At 43.2% G+C, this 19,957-nt stretch overlaps 1 protein-coding gene across 1 annotated transcript in view; it reads right to left on the bottom strand.

Annotated features, from left to right (window-relative positions):
- Nucleotides 1-3,619: 3,619 nt before the first annotated feature.
- The window catches only part of LOC142934076 (uncharacterized), an 85,145-nt gene continuing 68,807 nt past the window's right edge, over nucleotides 3,620-19,957 (bottom strand). Inside the window, exons 9-16 of the mRNA XM_076078466.1 lie at nucleotides 18,903-18,962; nucleotides 17,178-17,419; nucleotides 13,721-13,780; nucleotides 8,237-8,329; nucleotides 4,997-5,078; nucleotides 4,793-4,902; nucleotides 4,282-4,471; nucleotides 3,620-3,624 (exon numbers count right to left, since the gene is read on the bottom strand). Of these exons, the coding sequence (XP_075934581.1) occupies nucleotides 3,620-3,624; nucleotides 4,282-4,471; nucleotides 4,793-4,902; nucleotides 4,997-5,078; nucleotides 8,237-8,329; nucleotides 13,721-13,780; nucleotides 17,178-17,419; nucleotides 18,903-18,962 (842 nt within the window). The remainder of the gene's footprint in view (nucleotides 3,625-4,281; nucleotides 4,472-4,792; nucleotides 4,903-4,996; nucleotides 5,079-8,236; nucleotides 8,330-13,720; nucleotides 13,781-17,177; nucleotides 17,420-18,902; nucleotides 18,963-19,957) is intronic.

Here is a 19,957-nt window from a genome sequence, read left to right as displayed (position 1 = left end):
GCATCAAGAAATGAACAAGACTGTGTTCAAAGTGCACAAGACTTTTTAAGGGGAACTGTACATAATGAATAGGATTTTGGAGTTATTAAGTGATTCCAGATACAATAATATAGATCATCAATGAGAACAGCGTGAAGCTGGCCTGAAGCTTCTCTAATGGTGATGTAAGGTTTCTCAGTCGGCCTTTAAGTCTCAGAGCCAGACTATCAGTGTTCTAGAGGCTGAGCAGCGCTCTCTACAGGATGGATGCAGTAGTAACACTTCACACATCTGAGAACTGCGGCAGCGCCCCACCAACACGTCTCAGTTACATAGTTACAGAGACCAGTCCTCAGAACCATGCATAGACTTACAGCCAGTAGAACGGGCACCTCTCGGTGAGCATCAGCCGCTTACACTCCTTTTTATCTGCCGTGACACATGACGCAACGCTTCTGGTCTGTAAATCAAAGTCACATCACAGTGGTGTTTCCATAAAATGCATTGCACTGAATTTAAGTGATTTCCTATAACAATACAAACAGGCAAAAAAAAAAAGTTAAATTTCTTCTCCACACAAGATCATTTAAGACATTTAACAATTGTGGAAAAAGAGAAAAACGAATCCCCTATGACTTCAGGCAAATGTATTATCTACTGTTAAATTGAAATGATTCGCTGCTATACTCTATTTTACAAGTCCAGATGTGTTCGCTAGATAGACATCTTCCAACACCACTGCACGGTCCCTGCTGCAGTCTCCGCAGCTCCTTCTTGGTTCTGCTGTTGCTGAAATACTGCTGCATTCATGGCATTTTGGAGCTGGGCAGTCCCTCCTGTCCAGTGTAGTAAAACTATTTATAATTGATAGAGAATTTTTTTTTACCTTTGAGAATTTTAGGATTTTTTTTTACATCCAGTGTTATCCTATAGAAAACAAAAAACTAGAAAATGCTGGAAAAAATGTTTAATTAAAATGCATTTAAAAAGCTATTTACTTCAATCTATTTACACACTAATGAGTAAAACATACGCTAGAGACTTGAAACCTGACCTCAAGTGGCTTGGTACTGGAGATGGTTCGATCTACTAGACAGTCTCTGGTGAATTAATTAGACACTAAAAGGTTGCAAAGAAAATGCCAACTTCAGACTTGCCATGAATGTAACATTATTCCCCTTTAATTGACACTCCGTCCTGCAAGTGAACTCCCTTCACACCCTTCAACTTCGGTGGTCGTCCTCTGTCTCTGTCTCTGTCGTGTGTGTGTGTGTGTGTGTGTGTGGGTGTGTGCCGTGTGTAACAGGAGGCGTTCCGACTAAGATCACTGTATTGCTGTCAGAGAGTCGGAGTGAACCACGAGACGAGGAAGCGGACGAGAAGGAGGCGGGGTGAGGCAAGCACATGATGATGATGATGTCAGACAATGACCACGGGAGGGACGGCACACCGACACAGATCATCATTAATGTAACGATATCAGCATAGACCACCAAAAACACGATAAAGAGTTGCTTCCATTAACAGAGAAATGCTTCTATGGACAGCGTGCCGTTTTTTATTTCAGGGTGCTTTTTTTGTGTGTATTATAACGTGTGTGCACATGTGCTGATTTCTGTTTGTTTGTGTGTGTGTGTGTGTGTGTGTGTGTGTGTATGTGTGTGTGCGTGGGCATGCACACCAACAAGCATGTGTGTGCTTTCCTGTATATATCTGTGCTTGTGTGTCGGTGTGTGTGTTTGGGTCTCACAGAGAGGATTCTAAGACGCACCGGCTAGTGGGAGGACTCAAAAGAGGGTGTGGCTCTGTAGCCCCACCCCCTCTCCACCAGGGGTGTACCACATGACCAGGAAGTACCACATGAGCAAGAGAAAGAGGGCACTGTCTGTCTGTCTGTCTGTCTCTGATAGCCATATGTGAACTGTGAATGCTGCACACATCTCAGGGGGACTGCTGGGGCCGCTCACAGGAGTCTACTGTGGGACGGAAGGATACATGGGAGGTTTGGGTTCAACCCCTCAGAAATAGTCTTATTGAGAAGACTAAAAGGTTAAGTGCCCCCAAACTTTATGCCACGCAAATGGTCGGACATAAGAGTGTATGAGCTTTTTTATGAATAAAGGTTAAGGGGTTTGTAAGTCTTACACATGAAACGGTGCTTTATTTTTGGTCTGTTTTTCTGTAACACCCACAGTAGTTTGTGGACTTATGCTACGACCACGTGACCAGGACGGAATTTTGCACGGTTTTACTTGCACCGCGTGAGCTAAATCGCAGATCATGCCGATTCCATTGTCACAAATTGATCAAATCCCGCCATTTGATGTGTTGGCGTGACCGGGCCTTTACCCAGCAGCCTGTGTGACATGATGGGTCACGTTGTCCGCAGTAACATTCAGTATTCTGTGTATTGACTCATTCATGTTGACTAAAAGGTGCAGCAGCTAGCAGTTGAACTCCAAGATTTAACACTTACTCTAAAGGGTTGAGTAGTCCTTTTCAAGATCAGACCCTTCAAGGTTAAATACTGTGATCCCAACTCATTCCACTTCAAGATCAAATACCTGTGTTCAGAGCCAAATTCTTCTTGAGCCAAGGTAAGAGCAGCCCCATCACTTTTCGCCTCTTGATGATTCTCGTGCACTAATCACATCATTAAATGATGTTTCCAATTGTGGCAAAAGCCGTCTGCTTTGTTATAGCCTCTACATTTCTGTACTGTACTGTCATTGAATGCATCTTTTCTTGAAACCTAAAACAGGAATCGTCTGACATCCTAAACTCCGACTTTCTGCACTGATTTGGAACTCCACCTTCAGATCCGTTTCCAAACGTCTCCAATAGTATCCTCTCTACTCCACATAAGCCCCGGTCCTCTGCGCTGATCGCTGCTACTGCTGAAGATAAAGAAGCATTGTTGTCATACATCTGGGTGAGACAAACTGGTGCAATGATGTAAGAGATGTATTGGGAGATAATGTTTGACTTGACAACGTGCATTGCTGTAGATACTGTAGATGTGTAGATTTAAAGCAGACTTGCCAGGCCTTCAGCTGGTTAGTGTGGTCAGGGGCTAAGTGGACATGGACTAAGAATGGAGGTGGGGCGCTAGCAAGGTCTGCTAACAAGGTTTGAAGATCAAAGTGGTTTTGAATTTTGAAGGCCTGTAGGAGGGACCATAGATCAGCCTCAGAGTGTTAAAACAGTATAAGACTCATAGGTGGAAATATTCTAAGACTGGCTATGTTCAATATACTTCCGTTAGCATTGACTACAATAGTGGGTTTATTGTGGGGGTGTTAAATTTGGGGTTTAAGTCCTCTAAATCAGTGCTTACAAGGGAATTTTATCAGCCGAGAAGCTGGCGGAACCCCAAGAAACACAGACAAACAGGAAGTGCTCTTCTCTGTGGTAGGCGGGGCCAAAGGTCAACCGTTGAGAGGTCAAAGGTCAGGGGTTGGTAGCAGGAAGCCGGCAGGCGAAACCCCCAGAGAAACACAGAGAGGCGATCGGTCAGTTCGGTGCTGCGGTGGGCGAGATGAAGGGCGGGGCCAAAGGTAAGTGACTGCGCCGTGGTAGGTTGGTTGGTCGGTCGACGAGCGCCATGCGTGTCCCGCCAAAATCTACTGGTCACTGGGACTCAATCTGTTGGGGGGAAGAAATTGGATTGAGAAACGAGAAAGGAAAACGAAAAAAAGTTAAGAGAAGGAGAGAAAAGTGATACTGAGACGAGGGAGGAAACTTTCTGAGTCTCAATTCTACCAGCCAGATGGTGTGTTACTTTAACTGACAGGCTGCTACAGTCTGCACCCAGGTTCATCTGAATTATAGACCAAATTATAAACCATTCCTGTTTTAATTGTATTAGCACTACAGCCATCCATCAATTAGACCAAGTTTGGAAACCACATCGTCTGTCGTCCCTCTGAACTCAGGGAGTCTGGAGGCCGGCTGCAGTGCCAGAGATGACTTTATCCACTAAGACCGGCTAATCTTCAGTCTGTAGGTCTTTCCATTTAGTAGCAAAGTGTCTGCTATTTTTACCACCACTCTCCATCAGACACGTAGCGGAGATCAGGTATACACATGCATGCACGCACAATCCCTATCGTCACGTGTATCTGTATTTGCTAAACCCCTAAACAGCGATTGTCCAATCAGAGCCAGTCAGACTCAGTTGGCTACAATCACAGACGTGCACTTCAATGTTTTTAGATATGAAACTTTATACAAACTAATTTCCCCCTGAGGATGAATAAAGTTTATATCTATCTATGATAGTGTGTGTGTGTTTACACCCACTTGTCTCAGTGATGTGTTTGTCTATGCTATGCTCCCTCAGTCCGTCTCCCCCGAAAGGAGTGGGTGTGGCCTCCTTCACCCCATTCTCCTTGCCAACACCTCCTGGTGCTGTTGCCTTAGCAACACCCGCCAGTCCTGTTGTCGGAGCACCACTCTGGGGTGAAGATGTCTTCTCCTCTGCTTTCTCCTCCTGTGGACACACACACACACACACACACACACACACACACACACACACACACACACACACACACACACACACACACACACACACACACACACACACACACACACACACACACACACACACACACACACACACACACACACACACACACACACACACACACACACACACACACACACACACACACACACACACACACACTTTTATTTATAGTGTAGTATCTCATGCTACCACACCATCTTGTGGCGTCGACCAGTAAATGCACCGTGAGTCAGCAGAGCCAGAGAAGGTAACTGATAGAATGAGTGACTGTGAGAGTTTGACCTTGTGTCCGTTGGTCTGCTCGTTGCCTGGCCCCACGTTGTCCATGGATCCAATCTTAGACTTAGCTTTAATGTTTAGCTTATGGGACTCAATCTTCACATCACCTCCACCTGAGATTAAAAAAAGAAATACAAAAGAAGAAGGTTAGTATGAGAGCTGAAATAGAACCATGAAATAGAGGAGAATAGAAGTAATAAGTCCGACCTGGCTTATGTTTGATGTTGTCCTTTGAGCCACATTTGGACGTCACCTTGCTTAAATCAACCTTCTTGTACTGGATCTGCACCTGGAGGGGGGGGGGAAATCACGATGTAGCCGCTTTATACAAAACTCACAAAGAGGCCACATCCAGTGCAATGCAATTCAGCTACACTTCAGCGTCTACTCTGTCCACTTTAGGAAATCACAGTCATTAACATGGACCTGGTGCAGTAGTAGAGAATGCAATCTGTACATACGGTGGTGTATGTGGGGGACACAACACAGCAGATGCTGCACTACCTGCCCTTGCTGCATACTTTGACCTGTGCTGTTATGTGTTGTCAGGCTGGTAAACGACGCTCCGTCTATGCTTGTGAATCAACACAGGCTTTAATTGGAGGAAGCAAGAAGCCAGTTATGAGACCGTCGCCCCATCATGAGTGTGTGTGTTCAGTATCACAGGCAGCTGATGGATCTTAGGAGGCGGTGGCCTGTCTGACAGCGTGTGATGAGATCAATCAAATATACATGTGTGTGAGGACGGACAGGCAGTCGGCTAACTGTGACCCTCAGAGCTGTTGAAATTGTGTTAGCAAACAAACCATGATTGCTTTCTGATTGACATTAGAGCGCTCCCTCATTACAGGCTGCTTGACAGGTTCTAACATTAATCACCTGATTTTATAATACAACACCAATATTTGAATTCTTAACAGCTAATCTAAATATTCATGATGTCATTTCAGACTGAGAAACACACCCATGACTTCAGTGAATATAGAACATTTTAATATTGGTGAAAATGTATATGTATTAAGCCTACTGCAGTACATTCCATGAGTTTGTTTTGTACTGTGATATTACTATCTTACAGGATTGTGTATTGTGTTTGTATTTGCTGGCTTTATGTGGAACACACTTTAGGAAAAAGAAGGTTTTTATCACATACATGTATGGAGCAAATATATAAAGTTTGTGTGTATGTTAATCCACTTTCAGCAGGTCGCTTGAATACTCTCTTAAAGGGGAACTGCACCCATTTGCAAAATTCCTTCCTGTTATTCCTATGGTCCAAGACAGTCCAAAAATATTAGTTGACATTAACAATTATCTCCCAAATCCAATACTAGAGGGTTTAAACCCAAATTAGGAACTACTTCATAGATACTATATTGGGAAAGATGTTATGGATGACACAGAGCATCCAGGGGAATGTTGTATATGGCTACATTTTCTGTTTCACAACTGAGATCAGGAGAAAAGAGTTACGCTCATTTGAGTGTTAACAAAGGAAAGACAATCAGTCTCCTATTCATTGTCTATGGAGCAGCTCCACTTCATACTGGATGTTATCACACGTTCGAGACTTCCTTCTCTGGTTTCTGGCTTGCAGAGAGAGTAGCTCATATTCACAAATATTGATATATCCTTTTTGGAATTCTTCATTTAGGTGGTGTTCCCCTTTAATATTTACTTTTACATGTGTTGCGCATGTGTTGTTTTTACATGTATATGTAAACAACAATACAATACACCAAAACATACCTTGTGTAAATTAAAAAATTAGACAAAAATGGGCAAGACAAAGTAAAGATTAAAATGAACATCTGCATAACAATAAAGGTGCGTTCACACCAAACGCGGCGCGAATTATTCGCGTGAGTAGATTATACAAAGTCTATGCACAGTTTAAGGCACAGAAATATTTCAACTTCAGCGGAAAAATCGCGTGAAGCCTATCAGCGTTGAGACACTCCTCCTGTCACCACTGACGTCCTGCCATTGTTGAAATAAATACTGTAGCCGTCTGTGTCCACCCAGAGCTCTACGATTCCTCATATTAGTAGAGACCGGACCAAACTGTGTGTATAAATGTGTGTGTAAACCATATGGTACAAAAAAAAGACACTGCCGTATTTACGCCGAGATGACGTTATTTTGAGTGTTGATGGAGCTGCTACAATGTTAGCTTAGCCTAGCACCGATCGATCTGAGCTCCATTAAGAAAACAAGTATTTGCAGAGAGAACTAACAAAACATGAATTCAGACTTTTTACAAATCGGCATCATTACGTAGTTATTTCGGCATCCCTTTTATTGGTTTATAGCAGTTAAACTACAGCAAAATCAGTTTGTTTTGTGTTCATACAGCTGTAGTAAACAGCAGACGTGTGGCTTGCTAGACACAGTGAATACAGGTCGATAAAATAGTTATGAACCCAGACAAGACGGCGTTTAGTTCTGGGACTTCCACAACATGTACTAAGCAGAAATAGGTTATTTTTTCCATGGTTGATGGCGGAAATAAATGGCGGACAGTTGAACGGCTTCCAGGGCGATAAGCCACGCCCCCTCTCCGGAGCGTTACGCGAATGACCACAAATGGTCCCAGGCGAGTGAACGCGGCGCGAATGGCGCGTTTGGTGTGAACATGGCATAATAGTACAAAGGGTTGAGAGGCATTGGTGATCATGAGGAAAGGGACGAAACAGCTGCGTTAGAGACTCCTGGGCTCTGATGGTTGTTTTCCTTCGGGCAGTGGAATCTTGTAAATGCCATTAGAAGCACAAAGAGGAGGCAGAGGAACCTGATTTTTTCACAGATTATCTATGTTGTGTACTACTGTCAGTATATAGTGACAGTTTGAGCAATTATGATGAAAAGTTATTTTCATTAAAGTTACCAACTGCAGCTTTAAAACTGTTAACAGTTGCTATTATTGTGACATCGGTCCGGCCTCTAGTTGTATTTGATGTCACATTCTTGGACACTATGAGCCGATTCCTGTATACCCTTTTGCATTTGGTTTATGAGAGACAGCAAAGTGGTGGTTGTGAGGGCAGCCCAGAGACGGACTATGATAGTGCAGCAGGTGTTTGGAGCAGATGGGAGCAACATCTGGAAGGGTGGGCAGAGAGACCTGTGGTCAGGTCCATTTGAGTGAAATCAATCCAAAATGCAAACAGAGAGGAGCCATAAATGCGCTGATTATAGTGCAATCATTCTTAGTTGCTTTGAAAATGATGCTTCTGGGTAAATACAGCCCAATCGGGTGTAAGAGATACAACATGCTTCCAGCCATGGTGAACCAACATTACATAGAAATTCCTTTTTTAGTGGCTGGGATCAAAAAAGTACATCCTCAATTGATCACAATTTTTGAGCAATTGAGGGTCTATAAGCTCGTAATATGATGCGCATCCACCCTCACCAGAGTCTCCCTCCAGCTCTAGCAGTACTTACTTTGCCACCTCCAGGGACATGTTTGATATTGTCCTTGGAGCCACAGCGAGACGTGATATGGCTGAAGTCCAGCTTTTTGTGCACTATCTGAACCTAAAGACAGGCAGGCAGACACACACACAAGCAGGAAAGTGAGGAGGTAGAAGGGAGAGAAAGAAAGAAAGAAAGAAAGAAAGAAAGAAAGAAAGAAAGAGAAAGAAAGGGCATGAAAGGCAGACAGACAAGAGCAGCAGAGAAGAGCAGATCAGCTGGCAGCATAAGTTAACAGGATACAGAGTGGCCTTGCTCTGTAAGTATGGAAGAGGTTCTGTCATTCAAATCAAAGGATCCCTCCTACACACCAGTTTGGTGATTATCTGCATGTGATAAATTTATCAGCACATGGCACTGTAGAAATGGTGTAGGGACCTAATGCAAGGACATCACGGGTTGAAATACAGGGTGCAGCTGATGGGACGGATTCTTAAAGGAAAGGTTTGTGAATTCCTACCAAAAATCAATGCTGACGTATCAAAAGATGGAGGTTACTGACTGAATGACAACAGATGCTTCCATGATCAGTAACAGAAACTGAGCACAGGACAGACAGTGGAAGGGGAGACGGAGCACATGCAACAGAATATTACACGGGACAGTCAGTGATTTTGTGTTAATGCATGCCGTTCTAAGCAGAGAAGCGACTGCAAGCGACTAATACTGTGGAAGACAAAAGATGTTGCTTCTACGTAATACCCATCAGCCTGTTGATCTGCCATGAAGAATGACTTAAGCACAAACTACATGTTGCATGGATGGGTTGGCCAGGATTGTCTGGATTTCCTTAAAGCGATACATAGGGATTTAGAGAGTTCAACCCATTGGTTAACCAAAGTATTATGTGATGACCAAAATAGCTCATGTGGGATGTGTTGAACGCCATGTTGTTGATACTTAGATTTTCAACTTTACATCTAAAAGCAGGGTAAATGATTTTGCAGCAAGGGTTGCATCACAACGACACCAAAAAGAGCCAGAAAATCCAAGAAAAGTATAAACACAACACAATATAAATTAATCAGCATCTCAGGTTTCAAAGGGACACCATTAATATTTATAAATACAAATCAAGTGGCCAGTAGGATGAAGATGATTTGCAGTTCAGCAGTGCCGATGCACTTGAGATAAATGTGGATTGGTGTCTGTTTTCACAACAAGAGATCTGAAGCGTGAATCAGAAAGTGTTACCGACACACAAGCTATACCCTTCAGAACAGTACGAGACGCACCGAGCTGTTAAGTAACTACAACGTAACTACCGTTTCACAATTAACCACGCGTTACAACGTTAACCACAACCGTTTCACAGTGTTAAACATACGTTGCAATGTTAACTGCGAATGCTTTACAACGCACAAACCTTCAGTATCAAGATACTATGCTGTCGTTAAAGTGACATGCGAGTGCTTCTGCCCAAGCAGCAAAATATGATAATATTTAATATTCTATCTCATAACAGGGTGAGATCACGTTGAGGCTGACAGCTACTTTCCTTGATTTGATGCTATTTTCAGCCCAAACTAGAGTGTAAAAACAGTAAACCATAAGATCTGTGAAAGTCAAGAGGTTAAGAGGTTTGGAGTTTGGTGCATCCCACTTGAGAATAATTTTGGATTCAGTCGCAACAAAAGGAGTAAACGACTACGACACCCCACTATCATCTTTTATACGCATCATTCATGATCTCACTTTTGACATAATGATAGTTGCTTACTGACACTCAACATTACTGACAATGAGGAGTCGGCATGCAGGATTGAAACTATTAACCTACCAGGGACATGTTAGTCCCTATATTCTCCTCCCCAATGGCTATTTGAATGGCTCATTTTCTCAGGAACTTGATGTATTGCTTGAATCAAATAAGCTCACATTTATGCAATGGTCAGTTGTTTGTATTGTTCTACCACTGAGAGGGACTCGCCCCACCCCTCTCCCACACCAACATAAGCTCTCCCCATTGTGTTGTGGTATTGGTTTCTTTGCCTCGGTGGTTGTATCGTAAAAACCCCTGCAGACTATAGACGCCTTCCTCCATTCTCTCCGTCTCAGTCTCTTTCTCCAGGATGAAAATGGCATGATGACGCAGGTGGCTCCAGCAAAGGATGACTCACTGAGCAGTTAGCACACGTGCGCTTAACGCATGATTGCGCACACACACACACACACACACACACACACACACACACACACACACACACACACACACACACACACACACACACACACACACACACACACACACACACACACACACACACACACACACACACCTGTAGCTCCTAGGTTCTTGTTTATAATGTCTCCTCAATTTTAGTGAGGAATGTTGCTAATGCAAAAATGGGACGCAGCAGCATGCTGAACATGTTTCCCCATATTATTATTGTGCAAGTGAAGAAACAGAACGAAGTGAAAGTAAACCAGGGAGAGGTGACCATATTTCATAGAGTGTCACACGTCTGATGACTACACCCGGCCAGTTCACTCATAAGGTCCTTCTCAGGATACCTTCTGTGCCTATGTGCTTTGTGCACTCCTCATGCACATCGTCTGCAACCAGTGATGGGTCGTCCTGTGCAGTGGGTGCAGTGGACAAATCTGCAACTGGCAGCTTCCTTTGTCATTGGTTGGTCTTGGACGCAGTTGAGAGAAAAAGTGCTCGGCTTCATGGATGCACAGACCAGCAATCTACGTAGCTACACACAGCCAGTTAGACTGTAAACAATGATATTTCAAATGTATGACATCATTCATGACTCAAAGCTAGGGTTGGTAATCTTCAAAAACAGTTTTTGTCGTAATTCTCTTTATTTCCTGACAGCAGTCAGTAAGTCAAATGCTCTGACAAAAAAAGAAAGATATCTGGTATCTTTGATTGTCTGTAATAAGTCCAATCATTTCGTTCAGCCTGAATGAAGTGATTGGACGGGCTACCTGCCTGTCTACCTTCCTACATTCTGCCAATGCACTCATTGCTCGTCACCAGAGTCTTCCACAAGCTGCTATCTTGAAAGCTGTGAGTACTAACAATAACCATGTTTGCTTTTTACATTCATGTTGGTCATTGGAGGCCTGAAGGGACTAGAAAAGACTTGGCAACACTGGGTTGTGTTTTTCTTTTGGATAATTTAAAAAATCTAGTGTACTCTTGCAAGTATTTCAAGATAACCAACCCGAGCTTAAATTGTGGGGGTTTGTAGTGGCGCGTGCACGAGCATTTAGACTGGTGCAAAAGGCATGTAGAAGTCATTTGTGTGTTTTACAGTGACATCATTAGGGCTAGCATTTAGTTTAGACTGCACGGCTGACACTGTGGTGAGCAACACGGTTTGTCAACATGTCTGTTCACCCTCTACACCTCGAACACTCCAGATACAAATCCAAGCCTTGAAACCTGCAGAAGTTTCTCCCATGACTCTGCAATTGTGGGCTGCATCGGTGAAGGGGAGGAGGCAGAGGACAGGGGAGCAGCGGACTCCTTTGTTAAGCGGTGTGAGCTGAACCTCCTGCAGCGTCACACTGGCAAGACGGAAGAGTTGGTGGTTCACTTCAGCAGGCAGATTTCCATCCGGGGGGACAGATGTAGACACTGTGCAGGACTACAAGTACCTGGGAGTTCACCTGGGCACCAAGCTACTTTTTGCAACACTTTCTGCAACACCATGCTGAGGACGTTCTACCAGTCTGTGGTAGCCAGTGCTACTCTCTAACAGAACCAACAAGCTAATCAGGAAGGCTGGCTCTGTCCAGGGAGTGGAGCTGGGTTCTTCAGTGTTAGAGAGGAGGATGCTGTGCATCATGGACAGTGACTCTCACCCTCTCCACGAGAGTCACAAAGGTCTCCACTTCATGTGCTGCTCACGCACCTTCAGCCTAAACTGTTACCGCCACAGGAAATCCAGTCAAACTCATCTGCCTCATGCAGAGAGACGTTTCAGCTGGGACTCTCTTTCTCTCTGGTTACAATCATTACAGCAGGTTTACGGGACGTAATGTGCAATATCATGGACATAATCAGGGACATTCTGAACCCTACACACTTACCTGTTCTTCAGATTTGATATTATACATACATACATACTCCCCATCCCTGTTACCCATATTTTTTGGCATTGTATATATTCTGGATTTATTTCATACTCGCACTTTATACTTGGACTTCTTCTGCAACTGCTGCACTTTCCCTGGGGATTGACATAAAGTTCTACCTTATCTTCTCACAGCTGCTGCTTCAATCAGTTTCATTTAGTAAAATGGGTCATCATTCCCCGCTGGGGTGTCCTTTGGAAAGTGTTGAAATATAGGGATGTATAAATGACGATACTGGGGAAGTTAGACAAATGTATTTAACGTATATAAATTGAAATGAAAGTGTGAATGAAAAGAAGTCGTTGAGTTCTGATTGAGTCTCTATGATACCGAAATCTGCTGTGGAAAAAGAGACACTTTACAAGTACAAGAGGAGCGGTAGGGCTAAGCTGCAAAGCCGCATCAGAGTTTATGGAAGCAACAACTTGTTTTTGACAAGGTTAATGATCCCTCACTGGCATCCCATCCGCAAAAAAGCTTCTAATGTATGATGGGACGGTGTCTCTGTGTAGGTGAGTGTCTCTGGGTGCCATAAGGTGCAATAAAAGCAGAATGGTATTAGGAGCTGCCAGAACCAATTACCTACGCCTCATGACACTGCTGCTATCAAACTCATTTCATTTGATATGGTTTTAATGTTCAAGATAGACACTGACTGTACGACAAATAGATTTTAAGGGGCTTGTAAAAAACCAGGAACATGCATATATCGTTGGTATTAAAGTGCCATGTTCAGCTAATATTAGCTGACAGTATTACTGGCACGGTTTGGTTACTTTGAATCTTTATTTTCTCCTCACATGAAACAGATTTGTAAGAACATTTTAATGTTTTATCACAAGGTAAGAGCACAGTCTCTTGCTAGAAGACATGTTTGTGTTTTCTTGCTTTTGTTCATGAATGTATTAAAGGATCAGTGTGTAGGATTTTGGGGAATCTATTAGCAGAAATGGAATATAATATTCATAACCTTTCATGGTAGTTCTCCGACACACTTGGAAAGGGAGGAGTGAGCGCAGGTGTATTCAGTTGGTTGCAGTCTGCAGCCTCACCACTAGATGCCACTAAATCCTACACACTGTCCCTTTAAACTAAGGTTACACAGAATAATACCCACAAACACCTTTGTGGACCAAAGACTTTTAGATTTAGATTGTATTTGGTCAAGTCATATGAACAGTGATGCCGCTTTTAAGAAAGCTTTTGTTTGGTAATAATGTTCAAAATGAAACAACTGATATTTACTTAGCTCTTCATGTGGCATTAACAGGTATAATCAGCGAGGGTGTGGATGGTGCATGTGGTGAGTGTGTGTGTGTGTGTGTGAGAGTTGTGAGGGTGCAGATGGTAGGGACTCACTCTGGCCTTGGCGGCGGGGGTGGCGGGGTCTGATGCCTTGTTGTTCGGGGTGGAGGAGACCTGGAAAAGACAACAACACCTGGTCAATATAACCTCCAAGCAACCACACGCCAAAACACAAAGCAGTGGGAGAGCAGGTGGAGGGGCGCGGACACGGGAACTGACGGGTTAGCAGCTGGATCAATCAGATTAATCATTACGGCCAATCAAAAGGGAGGCACGTGATTGTATGGAGAATAACAGCATGGATCAAAAAGATCAAATTCACTTGGCTAAATGTGTGGGTGTATGAATCATTACTACCACCAATTACACGTAAGTAGTAATTATGGGCCAATCAAATGGGAGGAAAATACATACACATACAAGTATGTGTAGAGCTGCCAATCAGATGCTCTCTTTCAAGTGGATAACGGCCAGTGGCAGTGAACGTGACAATGAATTACACGATACAGTTTGTGAGCTAGCCTCAAATATTCAGCACAAACAAAAGAGAGTCAGAATAATTACACGAGCAGAAAACAACACCAGACAAATGATTTCATTACTGGGGATGAAAAGGTTGTCAGACCACTAAGCTCCTGTTGAATGGGACATATTAAAATACATATCAGACAAACCAATATTAGTCTCACTGGAGAGACTGAGTGAGTCAGCGCCACTGATTGTGATGCATGGCGGCGACGCGTTTTGTGTGTGTGTGAAAGTGACTTTGCTCTGACAAAACTGACAAAAAGAGTGGGAGCCTGCGTTTGAAGGGGAAGGTACAACAAGGGACGGACCTGTTCCTGCAAAACACAGCACACCTGCCTGAAATAGAGTGAACGGTGCCCACAAATATATTACAGTTTGATGCCGACAACCAGAGACAAGATTTCCCTGTTGAGTGAAGGAAAACACGAGGTCAGGCCAATTTCACAGAGACAATTAGGGGAGGCAACTGCGGCTCCTTCTCTGCACTGATCTCACTTTAACTGGCCCAGTGCGATCGTGTCTAATATATTTAGAATACATCCTTGTGTGATTTGGTGAATAGAAACTAACAGATGGAGGCAGCGGTAGACCAGCAGCTTTAGTGTTCTGTGAGGTAAAATGGCTGACAGCAAGTCAAAGAGGTGAAAATATTCTAAATACAGCGTACACTTAAACTGTTATTGATTATTTTAGGTGTCCACAGCAGTACATCTCTTTGCTCCCGTGCTGGTGCTCCTGTCTGTTTCTACAAAGTCCATCTACTGTAGTAATACTTTACAAAAATGCAAAGTATCCCTTTAACTAGAACAGTGATTCTTAACCATGGGGCCACCTAGAGGGCCACAAAAAACTTTCAGTTTTGCAGCTGTGGGCCGCGGGACCGCATAGGTTATCAATTGAAGACACCAGAGATATTACTGTTATCCATGAGACGCTCAGTTACAATATAGCTTTATAGCATTACCTGGTGGCGGTAATGCGTCAGTCAGTTGTTTAACAAGCTCTAATAAGCAGAAGAAGACACTCAGCTAGCCGCTAGCCTGTAGCGAAAGTTATGGATACGTTTTTAAAAAGAAAAAATGAAAAAATAGTGGTGCCATACCCCCCCAAAAGTCCAAATGTGTGCGCAAGTACAATCCTGACTTTCTTAAGTACGGCTTTGTGAACGGAGGCAACGAGGCTGAGCCGAGGGCTCAGTGTGTGGAATGTGGGCTAATGCTATCAAACGAAGCACTGAAGCCTTCAAAAATAAAGCGACACCTAGCGACGAAACATCCAACGCTCGTGGGAAAGCCTGTTGGGCTTCTTGTTGTGTATGCAGGTTTACATACACATGATAAATAAATGTCTTTGTGATCATCACATTGTATCATCTCATTTATTTGACAAGGGTTTTGCCTGTTCAACTCCGCGAGGACACCGGCGTCCTCGATCCCCTCCCCTTCCGTTCCTACGGCTTGCTTGCGCAAACTACGTCACAAAACATGGCTGTGTTAGGTATCCCAGCATGCCCAAAATCCTTATCTTTGCAAAGAAATCATCGATTTTCTTTCATTTCTTATGGATTTTTCACAAAAGGAGCCCAAACACACACTGTCCAAATTCGCCATAACCGCTGCAAGTCGGATCTTGCGGCATTTCGACGGAAAAAGACACATTACAGACCCGACAATGTGCTAGCGGATGTTACCATGGAGCTAGTGGCTTCAGAAAACGCTAGTTAGTACAAACCTTATCTCCCACTTCTATAAGCCGTCAACCAACGTATAACCTTGTGTAACTGAGCTACCCGCATACTCGATCGTGCGCTCGGTCGCAGCCATTACGCACAACAAGTCCGCTACTCACACACCATGTCTTCGACGATATATACATAGTTTTTGCAATTTGCAAAGGCTAAAAATAAAAGGAAAATAATATAATATCAAAATATAAAGGGAGAAACACCTTTAGTGTGTCAGAATATCATTTGGTTACCATGTGTCCATTTGGGTCTTCAAATATCCTTTTAGAGCTCCGCCTGGATCTCTTCATGGAAGAAACACTGTAGAATGGTCATACTTTGTCCAACCTTCTTCAAATTTGAGGCAGTTGTTCACTGATAGTGTAGTTACAGCCCTATACTGTCCTTTACCTGTACAGATACAGCCACAGGCAGTTATTTATACTGAAATATACTTTTTTATTTTATGCGGACAAAAATCTTACTGACTCCAAAGGCCCACTGCTCTGTTTCTGTATGACCTACAGGTTTTCTGACACTTTTGATGCATATAGTCAGAGTGGTTCAGAAGCTACAGCCATTTTAATTTGGGTATGTCATTTTAGGCGGTTTTGCTCCAAAATAGGGGTGGAGTTGAACAGGTAACAATATAGTTATTGAATACAAATCAAACCAAGAGTGAGATCAATTAGTTAAACTAATAGTGTTAATATTTGAATGGGCCCCGGGACACTTTGTACTTGAAAAGTTGGGCCCCGAGGTCAAAAAGGTTAAGAACCCCTGAACTAGAACACAGTAAATGCATACAGGAAATACATTTAACCATAAGTGTTTTTCTGTCTTTGGTTTGTTTTAATTCAGTCATTTTAAATCTTCCATATTCCCACTCAGATGTGTCTGTGTTCATTCATTTAAATGTGGTTGTACACAGTCACGCAACATAGTTGCTTGTCATTAAACAGAATTTATGATAATTTTGTCACATAATGTTCTAATTATTAAATAGTGACATTATTAAAGGTGAAGGGGCAGCAGCAATACTTCTTAGCGAACTAGCAGGCTAATATTCCTAATAGGAGTTGAGATTCGACATTAAACGTCTCTCGGGCCGACTGAGTCCCAGAGTAAAACATGGTCTTATGATGTACAGCTCAGACGTACAAACCAACCTGATACAAGACATTTACTCAGGAACCGTGACCGTTTCTTCCCTGTTTACTATTCATTAACTCTTCTTGTGTACATCTGCTTTTTTCCTACCTTTCCTCCACCGGGCTGGTACTTGATGTTGTCGATTGACCCGATCTTGGAGCGGACGTTCTTCAGGTCGGGTGTGGGAGCGTTGATGGGTCGGGGGGTTCGAGGAGCACGGGGCACCGGCGGCTTCTTCTCCATCGGGGTCTGCTTGGGCACGGGGGGCTTAGTGATGACGCGGCGGCGGTGAGAGGCTTCGCCATTAGTGGAGGCGGCAGGAGTGATGGTGGAGGCCGGGCGAGGACGGGCTGCAGGAAGAGAAGAGGAGCCTGTGGTCTTAGTATTGATCAACATATGCTTTAATGCAATGCAACACATCAATGAGCAGTGAAGTGGATATTTGTATAATGGGGCAGTAAGAATCCCACATTGTTCCTATAAAGATGCTGGAATCTCATTCACACTTCAGTTTGAAATAGATCAGATCATTGGAGTGTTCTTTTTATTGGTCTCGTCAAACAGTCGAATTGAAAGAACTCCACTTGTGCTGCGAGATGTTCAAACAACACAAGGAAGAGAGAGCACATTACCCCGAGTGACGCTCAACTCCATTGGCTCCAGTATCTTTGAGAACACAACTAAGGGCTTTAATGGTTTGTGACCGGCTTACATTGCAGAATCATTGTTGTTTTATAATCCTTCACGGGCACTCAGATCCTCCACTGCTGGGTTTGTAAATGCACACAGATACACACACAAGAAGATGGGCAGTGCACACTTATTTCAGCTATGCTATGCTGGAATATCCTTCCAAAAGATAATGGCTCTGAGAACATTTCTGATCAACAGCTGAAAACCAATATTTGATTATTATAATTTTCTTTACTAATCCTTTCATTTGTATTACTCTTAATGGTTTTGTGTTTTACTTCTACTTCTTTCTAAGTTTTTTTATGGTGCATTCTATTGTGAATTTGCCCTTGTTGAAAGGTGTGGCAATTATATATATTTTTTGTAAAGCACTTTGAGCCATATCTCTTGTACAAAAAGTGTATTTCTATTTTTATCATAAAGCCGGGCAGACACTGATTGAGCAAATTAAGTTTTTGCCAGCTCGCCTGTCATCTGATGTGCTGTTTGAGGAAGGCTGCTGTTGATCTGTTATCAACTGTCGGGAGCCTGTTTTACTTCACACATTGTGGATAAAACGGTAGTCTAAAGACTGCTGCAACATAAAACTAGACTTGGCTGCAGAACAGACAGACCACATCGTCTGAATCTCTGTGACGTTTTCTTACTTTCCTACAGATAACGCTTTTTTCTTCTTTTCATCTCTTTTACATTGGGACCAGTCAATCGATCCGAACAACTCGTCCTCGTACCTAAACGTACAGTATATGTGTCTGTTGGAGAGACCCAGCGACAGGAGCACGCTGTGAAAAGGTCACTAATTACATGGTTAGGTTTAGGAAAAGATCAATAAACTACGTTTGTTATGCAACATAGGTTATGTACGTAACCATTTCACTTTGTAAAATAAGTTAAATAAGCTAGTAAGTTAAGTATGTTACGCACTCAGCAACACACTGTACAGAGTGTGTTTTTAAGGGGAAGATGGTCTGGATCCGTACGTGTGAACAGTCACAGGTTCTGTCTGCCCAGCTTTGAGCTGCTTGAAGCAGCTTTGACTCTACCATGAACACATTTCTATCTACAATCTTTATTTTATTCTAGTGACATTTAGAAATTGTATTCCTGAACTCTCTTTCTTATCTCTTCTGGTTTTCTTACCTGTAGTCTTGGGTTTCTTGGTCTCTCCCGTCTTGTTGTCAGTCTTGTCATTCTTGTTTGCTGTAAGCAGGAAACACAGCGCAGTGACACATGACACTGGCACTCTTTACCAAATACCTACACACTCCACAATCTACTATATCAGGATCTAAAGTAGTTCTCACGTAGCTACACTGCTACCAGGGTTGACTAAAAATGTACTTACCAGGTGTATCACCCTTACAGTTTACTCACTTATCAGCAGACAGACAAAGCTCGAGATTAACTGGTGAAGAAACGAACATTACGCAGCGAAAGAGCCAGATGTTTTTCTAAGGACCAAAACAGAGTCTACTATTCTGTGGTGGTCGAACACACGACTCCAAATGAATGCTATACATTAGTAACAAATGTATAAATGTATTCTTAGTTTCATTAATAGATTATTTAAATGCACACTGCAGGTGTCGATGGCTGACAATCCAAAGTCTTGCCTTGTCAAGGTTTCCTGCCCAACTAAATCCTTTGGCTCACATAGTAGTTGTCAACTGATCAACTGTACTGACTTGAAGATTGTGTTGCTTGCAGTCTGAGCGATAAAGGAGCGACAGCTTGTCCATCATGTTGATGAGGTTGTGCTGTAGGTAACGTGGCCGTCACGTGGCAGACGCATTATGGAACCTGACTAAACTGCTGCCACCGGGGCAACGGCCACGCAGGTAACGGAGTTCACTCATGCAGCACAAATGAAAGCGGGTGAATGAATCACATTCCCTGAGGGTGCTGAGCTGAAGTGCATAAAAGGCAGGGGGGCCTGTTTGACTAGCATAGCTCTGACTGAGTCACAGCTTCCTCTCTCGGAGAGGTGAGAAACTGCTTGTGATGTGCGGATAAAAATACCAGTCTGGTGTCTTCAAAAGCCAGCACTAGAATCCCATAAAGCGTAACATACGCTAGCATTTCAGTTATCCCCTTTGCCTGGAGCGGTGCCAGTTCACACTGTGAGTCATTTTTACAGCTGCTGTAGAGAGTTCAGGGCCCGTTGGAGAGGTCACTTTGCACTTTCACCCCGATGA

The sequence above is a fragment of the Anarhichas minor genome, unplaced genomic scaffold (assembly GCF_050575085.1).
Source record: "Anarhichas minor isolate MPS153535 unplaced genomic scaffold, ASM5057508v1 ptg000006l, whole genome shotgun sequence".
Classification (NCBI taxonomy): Eukaryota; Metazoa; Chordata; class Actinopteri; order Perciformes; family Anarhichadidae; genus Anarhichas; species Anarhichas minor.
The sequence above is the reverse complement of the archived record's forward strand: the minus strand, read 5'-3'. Positions and strand labels throughout refer to the sequence as shown.